At 45.6% G+C, this 14,452-nt stretch overlaps 1 protein-coding gene across 1 annotated transcript in view; it reads right to left on the reverse strand.

Annotated features, from left to right (window-relative positions):
- T265_07080 (hypothetical protein) overlaps window positions 1–14,452 on the reverse strand; it is a gene marked incomplete at both ends in the record, with an annotated part of 52,292 nt that overhangs the window by 18,134 nt on the left and 19,706 nt on the right. Inside the window, 8 exons of the mRNA XM_009172518.1 lie at window positions 3,697–3,889; window positions 4,362–4,484; window positions 5,620–5,897; window positions 8,809–9,066; window positions 9,394–9,493; window positions 10,658–10,758; window positions 11,925–12,190; window positions 12,226–12,335. Coding sequence (XP_009170782.1) covers window positions 3,697–3,889; window positions 4,362–4,484; window positions 5,620–5,897; window positions 8,809–9,066; window positions 9,394–9,493; window positions 10,658–10,758; window positions 11,925–12,190; window positions 12,226–12,335 — 1,429 coding nt within the window. The remainder of the gene's footprint in view (window positions 1–3,696; window positions 3,890–4,361; window positions 4,485–5,619; window positions 5,898–8,808; window positions 9,067–9,393; window positions 9,494–10,657; window positions 10,759–11,924; window positions 12,191–12,225; window positions 12,336–14,452) is intronic.

The following is a 14,452-nucleotide window of genomic DNA, read 5'->3' on the forward strand; positions in this document are numbered from 1 at the left end:
TGTCCGTGCGACACTCGCAGTCTGCCATACCACGTTAGTCAATGGCTAGTCATCTGAGCAACGCAATATCCAGGTCTTCCAAGTTCGGGACCTAGAACATGTGTAGCTACTTTTTCTTTAAAAATAATTTAGTTCATTAACATTTCCCACCGAACAGGACTACCCTGAGGTCAAGCCTTTGAACCAAAGGCTTTGATGGAGGACTCTAATCACCTTCTACTCTTAGTGACAGTATTCCGGTCCAAGCAACGATTCCTACAACTAACAATACTCTCAAGCAACATAGGTTATCTCTTGGTGTCACCGGTAGGTTCACCCTTATGATGCAAACAGCAAAGCGGGCAGGCGAGAACAGCATGCTATGGAAGCCTCCAGTCTTCCCTTTCACACACTTCTTCCTCCAACCCATTGATAACTCTCACCTAGTAGGCCTCTCCGTTAGGACCGACGACCGTACTCATCTTGTGTCGGTCTTCGTCTCGACATTTCCACCGATTTCGAAAAATCAATCTTCACGCTTCCACCCAACTGACTGCTCTTGCTGGTACGATGTACTAACTTGAAATTGGTATGTGTTTCGTATCAAAAACAATAATTCAAGATCCAAACACAGTAACTGGGCTAACTACATAACACTCTCTGATCACTTCAGGCTGTGCAACTCTGGTGATCCAGATGCTGCCTCGACTGGCTATGTAGGGGTCGGTATCGTTCTAAGCCACCGGACAGAAAAGTCCTTGCTTGACTGGCTACTGACGTTATGGAAAATAACTTTTTAAACCCTCAAGTGTTCTGAATTGAGTGTTTAAAAGTTCAGATATTGTTGTGATGTCCGAGATTTGAAAGCACAAATAAGAAGACTTGGTGCGTCTGAGACCCAATCGGATGGTCTGATTGGATTGTCAGCTATGTGCCGAATGCAGCATCGACAACCGAAGGAACCGAAATCGCTTGGCCACATTAAGCCCCACAGACTCAACCAAATCTAATCGTCACCGGTTACCGATCAATAATCGACAATCGCTCCTTCTGAAACGCTTGTATGGATTTTGATCATGCATTCGTCCGGAGCTGCTTTCCTCTTCTCTTTTGGTGGCCATACGGGGCGGGCAACTAGCTTGGCAACTGATAGCCTCGCAAACCTTAAAGTCAGATGAATTTATCGGAATCGTCATATAGATATTTCCAACTGCTTGGCTATTAAATGTCGGTATGCTACATCGTAGCACTATGTCGGGAATAAACTCCACCCACAGTGGACATCAGACAACATGGCGGCGCTGCTTGAATTTTGAATTATTTCTCCCAGTAGTGGACGTAATTTTGGAGGAGCTAGCATGTGTTTTATGCCCGAAAAGTGTAAGGAGATGCAATCACTTACAGTTCAAGGAAGGGCACTCGATGTTGTGGAGCGTATTACGTATCTTGGAGGTTGTATACATTCCGATAGCGGTATGAGAGAGGAGGTCAATGCACGAACCTTTAACACTCGGGTTGTGCTGGCCAATGTAGGACACCCATGGCGGCAAAGCGGCATATTTATGAATTTCAAGGGATATGCGTATCAGGTTAAAGTATGCAATCTTTTTTTAACCGCGATGTGGCCGCTGCGAGCAGCCGAACTGAGACCTATTCAGGTCTTTAATAACGATTCCCCCGGAACCACAGATTGTGTATGCTGGTTCAGCCAAATATGCAGCGAGACCATTACAAAACGGGTGTTCGGTTGTGCGACAGGGATATCAACGGAAGAATGTGTCAGGCAACAAAAGCTGTGGTAGTTTGTCCATGTATTGCGCACGCCCAATCATCGTTTGCCAGAGAGAGAGAGAGAGTACTACCTTCCGTATCCAGTTCAGAATGGTACAGCAGAGGGGCATTCAACCGTTGACATGGTAACGGAAAATGAAAGGGACTATGAAGCGTCAGATACTGTCGGTGCGAGTTGCCTTCTGGGGTGGGGACAGCGTGGTAACCACTGTGGATGATTGGAGCTGTAGGCAGTGTCAACGGCACTCTTCTTGTCAGCTCCCATTCCAACTGCTTGAATACGTCTCTGTAGATGTAGGCACCTTGAAATGATTGGGGTGGGTTAGCACTAAGTGCCTTCCCCATCCACTTTCATTCTTCCCTTCCCAATAGGGTTTTCAAATAAATAATGGTTGTACGCCTAAGAAGCATCAGTGTTGAAAATTGATGTCCAGAAATTAAATATATTAAGTGATTAATCGCTTCACAGGGACATAAGAATGTGGTAACAACACCAGGTTTATTCGTGGAAGGAAAATATTTGTTTGGACATTAGGCACGGTTGTTTCACCACAAGCAGGGAAATTGATGCAAGGAGTTTTGAATTCGCCGAGGATAGGATTCATTTACCGACGGATGATTCCTCAATTTGTACACCAATCATCCGCCATATATGTGTCTAGTTCGTACAGTTGCATAAAAGTCATAAGAAGCCAATCGGATAACTGATCGTTCTCACGATATCGGTGCCCTTTATCGAGGATGGAAATTAGTCAAGGAGTAATGAACTCCACCAGAAAACAAACCCCAAATTTAGGGGAGCATTATCTAGGAGTACTCTCCGGAAAAAACACGCAGTGTAAATATCAATTAATGCCACAAAACATGAAAAAACCAGTCTTCAACGTGAAGCATGGGAGCGTCTGAATGTTTGAGAGGGACGATTCTTCCAAGCAATAATATCTTCTATAAAGGAAAATGTTGGTAGCTCAGGTAGCGTAGATGGTCGTTGGGAGCTGGGCGATTAGTTTGAATAAAATCAATCAAACTGCGCACTAATATCTCTTCACTCTCTCTCTCTTAGAGTAGCGGATCTTAACCCTCAGTGTGCGCGCCTTTTCGGAGTGATGCACAGCGTTCACAGGTGGTAGTCGACTGCTTTCAAGAACACATAAAAGGGCCTTACGTAATCACCATTCTCATCATCAGCAACATAACACTAGTGTTCGACATCAACGCTGCGCTACCGTACCTTTCCTACATACGAATATCGCTTAGTGGTAACAGTATTCGAGCACTCCTGAAAGAGCGGAGTCGAGCAAGAATCTTAACCCGTTGGTGATTACCTTGGGTCTGCTATATTGTTCATCTGGACATCTTCAAAACAAAGTTTGTCTGGAAATGTTGTCTAGGGCGCCCAGCTGTTAGGAATACGAGGCTGAATTTAAATTAGATTTAGCTTCGTATTGGTTGGTTTCTTCCACAAATTTCGGATTTTCTGTCGTGAAAAGTTGTGGTTATCCTAAACTTCTGTTGCCGCATGTCCCTAGGATTTAAATCCATATGTTAAAGAAATAAGTTCCGTGGAGTGATTGAGAAGTACGTGTCATCCAGCAAAGGTTCGTTGTTTACTATTACTATTGTTTTATACAAAGATGTGCCAGTTCATTACGAGAAGAGCCACAAATAAAATAAGAATCACCGGGAAATAAACTACGGTCGACACCATAGAAAACCACAAGATCGAGGTACAAGCGCGAAAAATACAGTTGGTAGATGAATAAGAGCATTAACTGACATAAGTGCGACCATCCCAGCTCTTTAAATAAACAGGAGCGCATGATTTTTGCTTTTTCCTAATGGCAGTTAAGGGAAGAGTGGCGAATGTAGGACAGGCGACATGTCAGACATAGCACAGTCACGGCATATATTCGAACCACAACTTACACCATGATTCGAACAGGTGACATTTTCAACCACTATTCGGCCGTCATCCAGATGTCGCGTGACGGGTGCTACCGGGCATTGCGAGCGCAAGGCGACATTTGGCGATACGCATTGTTGGTGGAAGCAGTACTTGTTGGTGGCACACGCGGCGCCCTCAGGAACGAACCGAACCGTGGAAACGTGGGACAGATACCTGTCATATGGAAATCGCAGAGTGGGATACAGTAAATCGTACCAACCAAAACATGGATGACCAACAAATAAGCTGTGAAAAATTGTAAACAGACATGGTTATTCGAATCCACTGAGCAGAAAGCTGAAAAGGACCAGCTTCAGCTGAGTCTTGTCGAAACCGAATTCGTGTAGAAATGGGACCAGCTGTCGAAATGTATCCACTTTTGGTTCAGTTAGAACATAAGGTTAATGGATACTCGGGGAATGCGCCTACAACCGGTCGCGTGTTGTCGAAGGGTTTCCAACAACCTTATGAGTAGGCTGTTACGTTTATGCAGTGCCATTTAAGAACATTCTGTCCAAGTATGTGTGGATAGCGAATAAGTATGACCTGTCGTACTATTACCGATCAAAATCTGTGAAGCAACGACGAGAAAAGGACAAACATTCTGTTCTGTGGAGTTGACTTTCAGATAAGGGACTTCACTCACTTGCATTCAAATTGCATGCCTTCATGTTCGGTGTACGTCAGAAAGGGTTGACCCGCTTGGGCCTCTTCAGAAACAGGGCGTGGTTGGCCACCTTGACAGTGCAACAGACCACACATGGTATGTCTGGAAGGAACAGGTATGTGGTTGAGTAGCAGTTGAAGTAGCAGTTGATTGCTTATAGGAGTCGCAGTTTTCCATGCTGTCTTTCTCCTCTGCCACTGAGGACAGTTGAAAGATGAAAAAATAGAGTAGGAGTCTAAACATATACAGCATGAAACAAAGGACCAGTCGTTATAAGCTAGAGATTGTGGAATTTTATTGAAAACTTCGTAGTGTAAGTGAAGCCAATCTATGCTTAAAAAGTTTAGAGGCACTATAAAGCCATTTCAGCCTTATCGGGAATTATCATGAGTATGCACCACACTCGAACCGGCTACCTCCTGATTAGTGGTTTGCACAAGTAGGCCACGGTGGTTGATCAATACTGTGGTCAACTCGCACTTGGACGGGAAATAGCAAAGCTCATTCTTCGATCACAGGACCTACATTACATAGTCACTTGTTGACTGGCTTCTCGATCAACAGTTTCTCAGATGCAAGTTTCGCTTGTCAGAGATGCGCACTGCTGGTGATTCCCGATAAGTGTGAAACAGCTGGACAGTACTCGTAGGCTTTTCAGCATTGATCAGCTAAAGTTACTGAACGAAATCTCCATTAAAAGCCCACTCTTAACGCGCCAACAATAAAACAGTTATTTAGCAATTTATAAGGTGGGTTCAGATCGCGCTTCATTCTGCGAGACCGAGTCAAACTAGGCTGACAAACCAAGCAACAGTATACAGCTGCTTGCAGCGGCAGAAATTTTGCAACCAACCGGATGAGATACAGTATGGTTTACTTGAACTCGCCTTTCAGCATCCGTTGCGAGACAATCGATAGTCAGGAAATCATTAAGCTATAACACCATTTTGGTGCACAGTTGCCGAAGTGAACATAAGGACTGCCAAGTCGCCCAAGTCAAGACAGGAGCAGTTGAGAGGCGAAGGTTGGGTTCGAACCACGGAACTTCCTGTCAATAAGTTCGCACTTAAACCATTGAGCTATCTCGAGCAAGACTATGCACAAATCGAATCCATTCCAGGGTGTGACGACAGACATACACGCGATTGGGACTCGATTAAGGCTCAACAGAATCCAAAAGAAATATGTATAGGCAAAAGTGACAAGGGAGGAAACGAAAAAAATCATCGAAACCTACTCAGGCTTGCAGTTTTCGCCATGTATTCCACAAGCACCAGCTGTTCTCGTGTTTTGTAACACGAAACAATAGTCGGCAGCTTTCATGGCGTCTGGTCCCCAGATTGACTGACATTGACTTTCACGTGTTGGACATCTACCATGATAGCACAAAGCATTCGCCTCGTCTACGGTCGATGTCTGAAGCTGGTGTGGTTGCTGTTTCACGAGAGGGACTCCGGAAGGCTGGGTTCTGCAGGGAGAACCGTTTTCCAAGTACAGATCTGTTGGGCAATTCGGCTGCAGAGAGTATGGGTAGAAAGTTCGTTCTTAAGGTTGACCTAGTCAGTGGTTGCATCAGCATATGACGGAACGTGACTGCTAGATGTAAGGGGGCACGATAATCTAGTTCGCTAAACTCTGTTTGTGTTTGGCATATTTGTAGTCTTACGTGAAGATTCTCGAAAAAGGCACGGACAAAAAAGAATGCCTAACTTTACCAGCAAGCTGGGTGGGCTACGAATTAAATGAACTTCAAGATTCTGCCATTCCCGAATTGAGATTCAGGTGATCAATAATATGCAACGCAGGGTTTTCAGCACATGCCCGTCTTCACAGTTTCGTTAGGGCCAACCCGATACTCAAAAGTTATCGTTGCGTCAGGTATGCAGTGTATAAGTGCATTAGCTCACTGGAACAACATGCCACCCTCGGTTAGCTCCAGTTTTCGTTCAGTGTCAGACGAGATCAGGTCTTATCTTCCGGAAAATCCATACCAGAGATAATGATGGTAATGATGCACTCAGATCACCCAAACATCAAATATTCTGGAACTAAAACAGGGGAAACAGCAATTCATCTGCAGAATCATCTCGAACGATGAGCTGAACGCCTCAGCTGGCCTGTCTCTTTATGAGCCTGAATGGGATGTTGATAAAAGGCCGCAATTAGTACCACAACGTCAACATCAGATTGTTCGCTTCAACATAACAAGACCTCGAGCTCGGACGATTTACCGGTAGCACCCTTAAAAGAACAGGTTGAAACATTGCTTAACAATCTGGGAACCTTATTGCAAACTATCTGTGGCGAAAAAATACTGGCGTAATAGGATGTCAGCAGTGATACCGATAGGCAGAAAAAAAGCCGAACAAAGCGCGGAACCACCCATGGATTAAGATTAGTAGCCACACCCAATCTTTGGTATTATCTTGCACAGGCTGATCGAATACCGAGAGGGAAAACTCCGCGAGGACCAAACTCGGGTTTGCTCTGAATGGGGGACACGTGCCATTCATCTCTGCACAGTTGCCTCAATAGCACCAGTCCATCAAGCTTCTTTTGATGGCGTGGGGTGGGGGGGACGAAAGACCTAGAGGGCGTTTCCTCCTAGGATCAAACCATACACCAAAACACTTCTGCTGAACAACCTGGCATGAGCTTCACGACTGAAATACTGCAAGACTGGGTGAGTGTTAGATAAAGTAGCCTACATAAGCGATTGTACAAGCCCTCGATGGAGGACGAAATCACCGCTAAAGTTGGGAAGTCTAGCTCTCTGATATATGTGGCGCTGGTGTGACGTCAGGTTGTTTGCCGAAGGGATTTTTTGACAATGGAAGTGCGATTCGCACCATCTGATGGATCACAATCGCGGACGCTTCGAGTAGATGATATATGAGAATTTCCATATTCGGTTACCAGTGTCTCTGGTTTTAGAGAGAAGAGTCACCTGCGATTTAAAACTTCGTTGATTATGTTGATGTACTTAGCCTGTGAGGAAACCGTCAACCTTGTGGAGCACTTTTTCCCATATCTAAGCTAAGTGAAAACGACCGAAGGGTGGTAAAACCTGGTAACGGATAAAAAAGCCCTGTCCAGTAAACTCAATCAGGTTGACAACTGGAACCTCCCTGTATAAGGATTCCGGGATGCAAAAAACCAAGCCACAATGAAAGGAATGGCTTCGTTCCGCAGACAAAGGCCCTCCTGGATCAAATGTATCGCCATCAGTCCCCAAATGGGAACAGTTCAGCGTCAATGCACCAGTCAGAGCATCGTTATTTCTCAACAACCCACTTCTAAGTGCAACAAACTCCAAGTGCAAGACAGTAGCTAAATAACCGAAATCAACAGGTTTACTTTAGACATGCCTGGTAATCATTTCAATGTCGTGTGTGTGTGGAAGTTCGCCGTGCGATTCCACTAGCTTGGCTTTAGATAATACTTGGCTGGTAGAAAAAATGATGCAAGACATCATTGTCATCACCGTTGAAAGCAAATGACCGGTGCCCACACACTGATGCTTCGATACCCTACAAGGTGGCATGACAGTATTGTTAATTGTGGGAATCATGGTTGTAAGCGGGCTGGGATACTGCTAAGGCGCCCACGCCCAGATAGAACGATTACGGCCCCCAACCAAAGCCCTTGGCTAAAAAGCCTGACCGCAAGGTAGTGGTGTTTGGTGGGAATGTCAGTGCACTAGCTTGGCTTTAGATAATACTTGGCTGGTAGAAAAAATGATGCAAGACATCATTGTCATCACCGGTGCCCACACACTGATGCTTCGATACCCTACAAGGTGGCATGACAGTATTGTTAATTGTGGGAATCATGGTTGTAAGCGGGCTGGGATACTGCTAAGGCGCCCACGCCCAGATAGAACGATTACGGCCCCCAACCAAAGCCCTTGGCTAAAAAGCCTGACCGCAAGGTAGTGGTGTTTGGTGGGAAATGTCAGTGCATCTGCTTTCTTAGGGGGCAATCCGCCACACATGTTCCAACCTGGAGGACTAGGTGACTGTTGGTCACATCAAACATTGACCAGGCTGGTGTGAGAAACTTTGTGAATATTGCATCCCCCCAGTAGAGCTCAAAAGAACACGGAGGTACACAAACCATCACACCACAGCAAGGTCCAGCCTCTATGTGACGGATTATGCAAACCAGAGAAGAAAGCTTCGACAATTCTGAAAACAGGATACCAATCAACCAAAGTTAACGTAATAAACGGCACGAATGGATATCACAGTGTCATCACATATTTACTATACGTTCTCTCATTGGGCATAACTGTATGCTTTCTGTATATCACATAGGGCTAGAAACGCTAAACACACCCAAAGCGAGGATTGTCACATTTCACAGAAATGCGTTTCCTGTTTCTACTTTAGGTGGGATCCAGGTTCAAATAACACATACTACTCACTTGCTTTCCGGTACAAAATTCTGCCAAATCACACTGGTCCCTCGCGACTCGGCAAGGTGTGCCTCGGGCGACAAATTCACATTGGTTGCAACAAGTGCCATGTGTACACACAGCACCAATGTCAGCCAAACATGTGTTTGGATTACAGCAAGGCATCGAGTGATTGAGTGAAGTTGTTAATCCAGGACCAAGATCACATTCTTCACCACGATCCAATTCACCATTGCCACAGGTGTCCACACGGAGATGAAGGGCCTCCTAAGCACAACGAAAAGAAGCCAAGCATTGCCTGAACGATGTCACATTTTAAAAGTTTCTTCTATAGTCAACTACACGGTAATACGGATGGATGATGGTCAACCGGTTTCAACCGTTGACCTGACGCACCGAGGACACAAAATTTTTCGTGGCAGCCTTGCTACGGTACAGGCGCCCCCGAGGTTTCCCTTATTAAAACATTGAGAACAAATACTTAAGAACTGGCTACACTCCGAACTTTACTCCAGTACAGTTATCCACGAATACCTACGAATAAATCAACGGCACAAGCCCTACTCTAGGAATAACGCCATTTATAAAACACACCTGAACGCTGGTTGCAATCAGACAATCCGACATCCCGGTTAGCAGTGCCAATCGAACACGACCTTTGTCACCTTTCGAAAGTAGATCATCCGAGTTACAACTAAAAGGGTGAATAATATGAAGAAAAGGTTATGTGAAAGGATAATGGTCAGAAAATTTGAGGCGCGAGGTAAACCAATCACATCGCTCAGGCGTGTATATGTCCTCGTGTTCAGATGTGAAAATTCAAATGCGTTCAGCGTGTGATGGTGGATTAAAGAAAACAAGCTCGCCTAGCATGTCAGATGTCCGGAGTTCGAACTCCAGCACGGAAAGAGATATGCAGTGTTATTGGGTTCTGATGAGAGCGACTCCACTGCTTCCCTTCTTTGGTGTGGACTCACCAGAATAACTACATCAGGGCAGAAGGACACTGTTCAAACGGGAGTGATGTGAGGGTGAATTTGCGATTCATTCATAACAGATGAAAACACGAATACAAAGTGAACATTTTTTGACAGCTAACTACGTGTGAAGAAAACGTTTTTTCTCTTCCGAGCGACTGTTCGCGAAACATTGGCAGGAGCTAGGCTACAACACTGCAACGTGGAATGAAAGGGCCTGCAATCAAACTGAGTGCTGTGGGATCTCCGCGCCTTCCGGTGATCCTGCTTGCAAGTGGCTGGAAAACCTGCAAGACATGGAGCATGTGCTGCCATTTCCTAGTCGGACTGCCCAGTTGATTTTCACTTGTCGTTGTGCGCCTGGACTAGGTTGGGCTAGGTTCGCAAAGGATGCTGGGTTGATTTTTTTGACGGTGCCTTACTTCGATATGATGCTCAGATGTGTCTATTTTAATGCTGTCCAAAGTTGTAAGCACCTTATCTCTCGTCGTTTCCGTTGAGTACACAAGTCTTATTTGCACTAGGTCCCTACCCTTCAGTTTCATTTCCACTCTTTACTATGGTTTTCTTCCCTCATGCTCGTATGACATTTGAGCCCTAGTTGATATTAGTGGTGTATTGATGTCAGTGGTGATAACTTCGAAAACCAGAATAGTCCCTCCTCACGCTACGTCATACCAGATGGTGCTTTAACTGTGAAAGGTATTATTCTACGAAGACCCTAGCTAGAAATGCCAGATATGGCGACCGAAGGCTTATGTAGTTTACAATATCTGCATCCGAGTCGGATCAAAAATTGGTCTCGATATCATCAAATGTGTAAACATAGTTTGGAGTTCTAAGCAAGGTGCACCAGTCTCTGTAAGCCTTGTGGAACGTACCGATAATAGTCAGGACATGGAAATGACTTAAGACCAAGCACTTCAGCCACTGCCAGGGTGAGAAGCCGTGAGATGTGATAAACCGTCTCTGATGTGTTAACCTGAAATAGGAAAGACATTGCTAGTGTCTTACAGTGAGAAAAATCATTGTCAAAACAGTACAACAAACACGAAGGAACATCGGAACGCTGGAATCAGTTCCAGCTTCATAAACGATCAGTAAAAACATCTAGAATCTTTACAGTTGTATAGCAAAATATCAGATGATCGTGATTTAGGGAAAAACTGAAGCGAGTACCTAATTTGCCGCTGCCAGCCAATGTTCCACAAGAGCTCCATCAACAATACACATTAGTCGCAACTCGATGCTATGGGTCCGCTTCACACAGAAAACGGTACGCTAAACTACGAACGGTAAACCATATTCTCACCAGTGCTCAACTTGAAGTCTGGTGATGGTAACGGCTAATATGGCGGGCCTTGACTGATCATTCTCAGTTTTTCTTGATAATTTCTTTTCGACTTCTAGTGAAATGAAGGAGATATTTCACTGGTCGGTCAAATGTCCGATAACAGCAGCCATTCATCATCGCCATTATCAAAGACAGCAACATCAGTTTTGAAATTGATGCTTCACTACCGTACAACCATGAGGCTCGTATACTTATATTCAAAGCCCAGGAGTGAAAAGAAGAAAAAGATTGGGTGAGGGAGGGGACTTGGTGTTAGTCTACGTCAAGCACTCTGAGGTGCCTACACCTTCAACCGTTCAGTCAGACAATCTGGAAAGAAACTAATAGAACGAACACCACTGACATCGGTTAGCCGCCATTTCTTGCAACGTCTCCAGCCAACCACAGGCATGGTCATGGGGACCCCATCCTGAAAGACGTACAACACCCTCAACACCCAAACTCTTTCCGATCTCTTTCGTGCCCTTCTGCCAGGTCATATATTCACTGCGAGTACCCTTCTTGAAAATGCGCATTACTACCGATTCACCCCAGTCGTCTGGGACGGTGTCCTCCACCCAGATAGAAATTCAAAGCCCAGGAGTGAAAAGAAGAAAAAGATTGGGTGAGGGAGGGGACTTGGTGTTAGTCTACGTCAAGCACTCTGAGGTGCCTACACCTTCAACCGTTCAGTCAGACAATCTGGAAAGAAACTAATAGAACGAACGCCACTGACATCGGTTAGCCGCCATTTCTTGCAACGTCTCCAGCCAACCACAGGCATGGTCATGGGGACCCCATCCTGAAAGACGTACAACACCCTCAACACCCAAACTCTTTCCGATCTCTTTCGTGCCCTTCTGCCAGGTCATATATTCACTGCGAGTACCCTTCTTGAAAATGCGCATTACTACCGATTCACCCCAGTCGTCTGGGACGGTGTCCTCCAGATAGATAGAACCAAATAGGCTAGACAGGCACTGGCCAAGAAGTTCACCGCCATCCTTGAAAAGAGCACTTGGAAGGTTGTCAGAACATGCAGCACGGTGCCACTTGAGTAAAGATTTACACTCAGACACTTCTGAGACTGAAGGAGGCTCCATATTCACAGCTCACCTCTCTGATGAAGGCCAGGATTCTTGATTGGAGTTAGCAGGTGGCCAGTGGAATAGATAATCGAAGTACTGCACCCAGCTTTGCTGCGTATCAGGGAGTCAAATTGGTCCCTGATAATTTCGCTGGCAAGAGGCTGGTCGAACTAATCAAGTGGAACAACTTCCGGACATTTCCGTCTTCCAGTTATTCAGCCTTTCGGGTCCACCAAGCTTCTCAGTCTGCACGGATACTCAGTTTAATCTGGAGTCGGATGATTCATCGGTTGAAGTTGTGGTTGCGGCCACGAGGAATCTGTCGCCGGGTTTCCAGCAGGAACATGGTCCAATCAGAGATCCAATGTTTGGATGAGGTTGGTTGTTGTACCGCAGACTCTCCGGCTTTGAGTAGCGCTTTGGATATCTTTTCCCAATGACCGTCTATATCCAACATCGTACCGTCCGACAAACGTTCAAGGAGCTGGTTCTGATAGCTTCGCTTGACTTTTGGGTCCACTAGCTTTTTAATGGCTAAGTGAGGTGAGCGCGTTTTTCGAACACCTGAAAAGCGCAATTGAAAGCAGCAGCGTACAAGTGCATGGTCGGAGTCCACATTGGTGTTCCAGAAGGAGCGGCAGGCGGTGATCGACCCTCGCCACCGATAGTTGACGACGGTCTGGTCTGGACTCATGGTTGTGTTTTTTTGTAGGAACCACGTTGTCAAGCGATTTCTGCTGTTCCGGAAATTCGTACCGCAAAGGAAGTCTGTGACCGGCGCATATCTGGAGGAATCCGTCCCCGTTGGTCATGCGTCTCGTGTCCAATCCAAGACGACAATCCATTCGGGGCTCAGCAGCGTTTGGTCTACCTACCTGGGCGTTCATATCACCAGCAACCACCACAACACCTGAGATAAAATCTCAGGTGTTGTGGTCCGCTGCAGAAGGGCAGCTGGAGCGTCATTGAAACTGTCCTTGGCAGATTCAGAGCTACAGTCGATTGGGGAGAAAGCAGATACAATAAACAAGGTGTAATGGACTCGATTTCCTCAAGATTCTCTCACAGATTTTCCCAAACGAACCGCACAGAGTTGACTACCAACGGGCATCCAATTAAGTCTCGGTCACTCAACGCAATAGCCAACTCAGCATATCTAGATGCAGCCGCCTCTGCATTATCAGAGGTGCACAGCCGGAAGCTGGAAGAGAGCGGGGGCAGTCAGTTCGATCACAGTACTTGCGTCCTGCGTCCTTGTTTCTGACAGACAACATACATCAATACAGAGGGAATCCAGTGTATGATGAAGAGCCACCTGTTGGCCTGCTTGCTTCAAGTTTTCGGGGTGTGAAAACAGACTTCGAAATGTTTAAGGTTGTTATTGTACTCGGACGTACAAAAACTGCAGCTAGATGTGATGCAGAGTGAGCAAAATAGTCAGTCCTAGAGCTGGGACCTGCGGAGAAAGTGTTCAAATTTAGGTGGGGGATGGTGGAAGAGGGAAAAGGTGAAATTGTGGTATTGGGATGGGAATGCAAGTACACTATCATTTTCACGGAATATGTCGCCACACAAGTTCCAAACCCAACGTGGAGGGCCAGGGGACTGTATTCGTCAGAACTCTACCCATTGACCAAACTGGTATGATAGACTCTGTGAGTGTCATGCGTACACCCTCCAGTATAGGTCAATGGGTCACCGAGGTGCACAGACCGTCACACCACGGTTAGGTCCAATCTCTTCATAACCAGTCATAATAATAATAATAGCTCAACAGATTGAAAAAACGCGCTTAACTGAACAGGAAGTGCTTTGAAAAGGGCCCCTAACAGACACCTCCTTAAAAGACATGGCTCGCCTCGCGCGAAGCACGGTATGGTTGTTCCATCAACTATATACGCTCTTTTAGGCCACACATCGTGAAACGAGTTAAAACAATGTACGAGAATGTCTGTAAACGAGTGCATCGGCGTTAATACCCATATGGTGTGATCAAGTAAGGCACTGACCAGACCTAGATATAAGAATTCAAATATTTATGACAAGAATGTTCAATTGTTTACGACAGTTCATTTAGTTCGCAGCATTCGTTGAAATGTACCTGATCCCATTACATGCCCATGTAGCCACTGTTGAGCGAGATTCGCACCAATAAAACAAGTAGTACCGACGGTTGAGGTCCTCGCACTTCATGAAGAAAAACGTTAACAAGCAAGAGCAAGATGTGTTCGCAAAGGTGTTCCAAATCGGGACTA

This window comes from Opisthorchis viverrini (genome assembly GCF_000715545.1).
Source record: "Opisthorchis viverrini unplaced genomic scaffold opera_v5_156, whole genome shotgun sequence".
NCBI lineage: Eukaryota > Metazoa > Platyhelminthes > Trematoda > Opisthorchiida > Opisthorchiidae > Opisthorchis > Opisthorchis viverrini.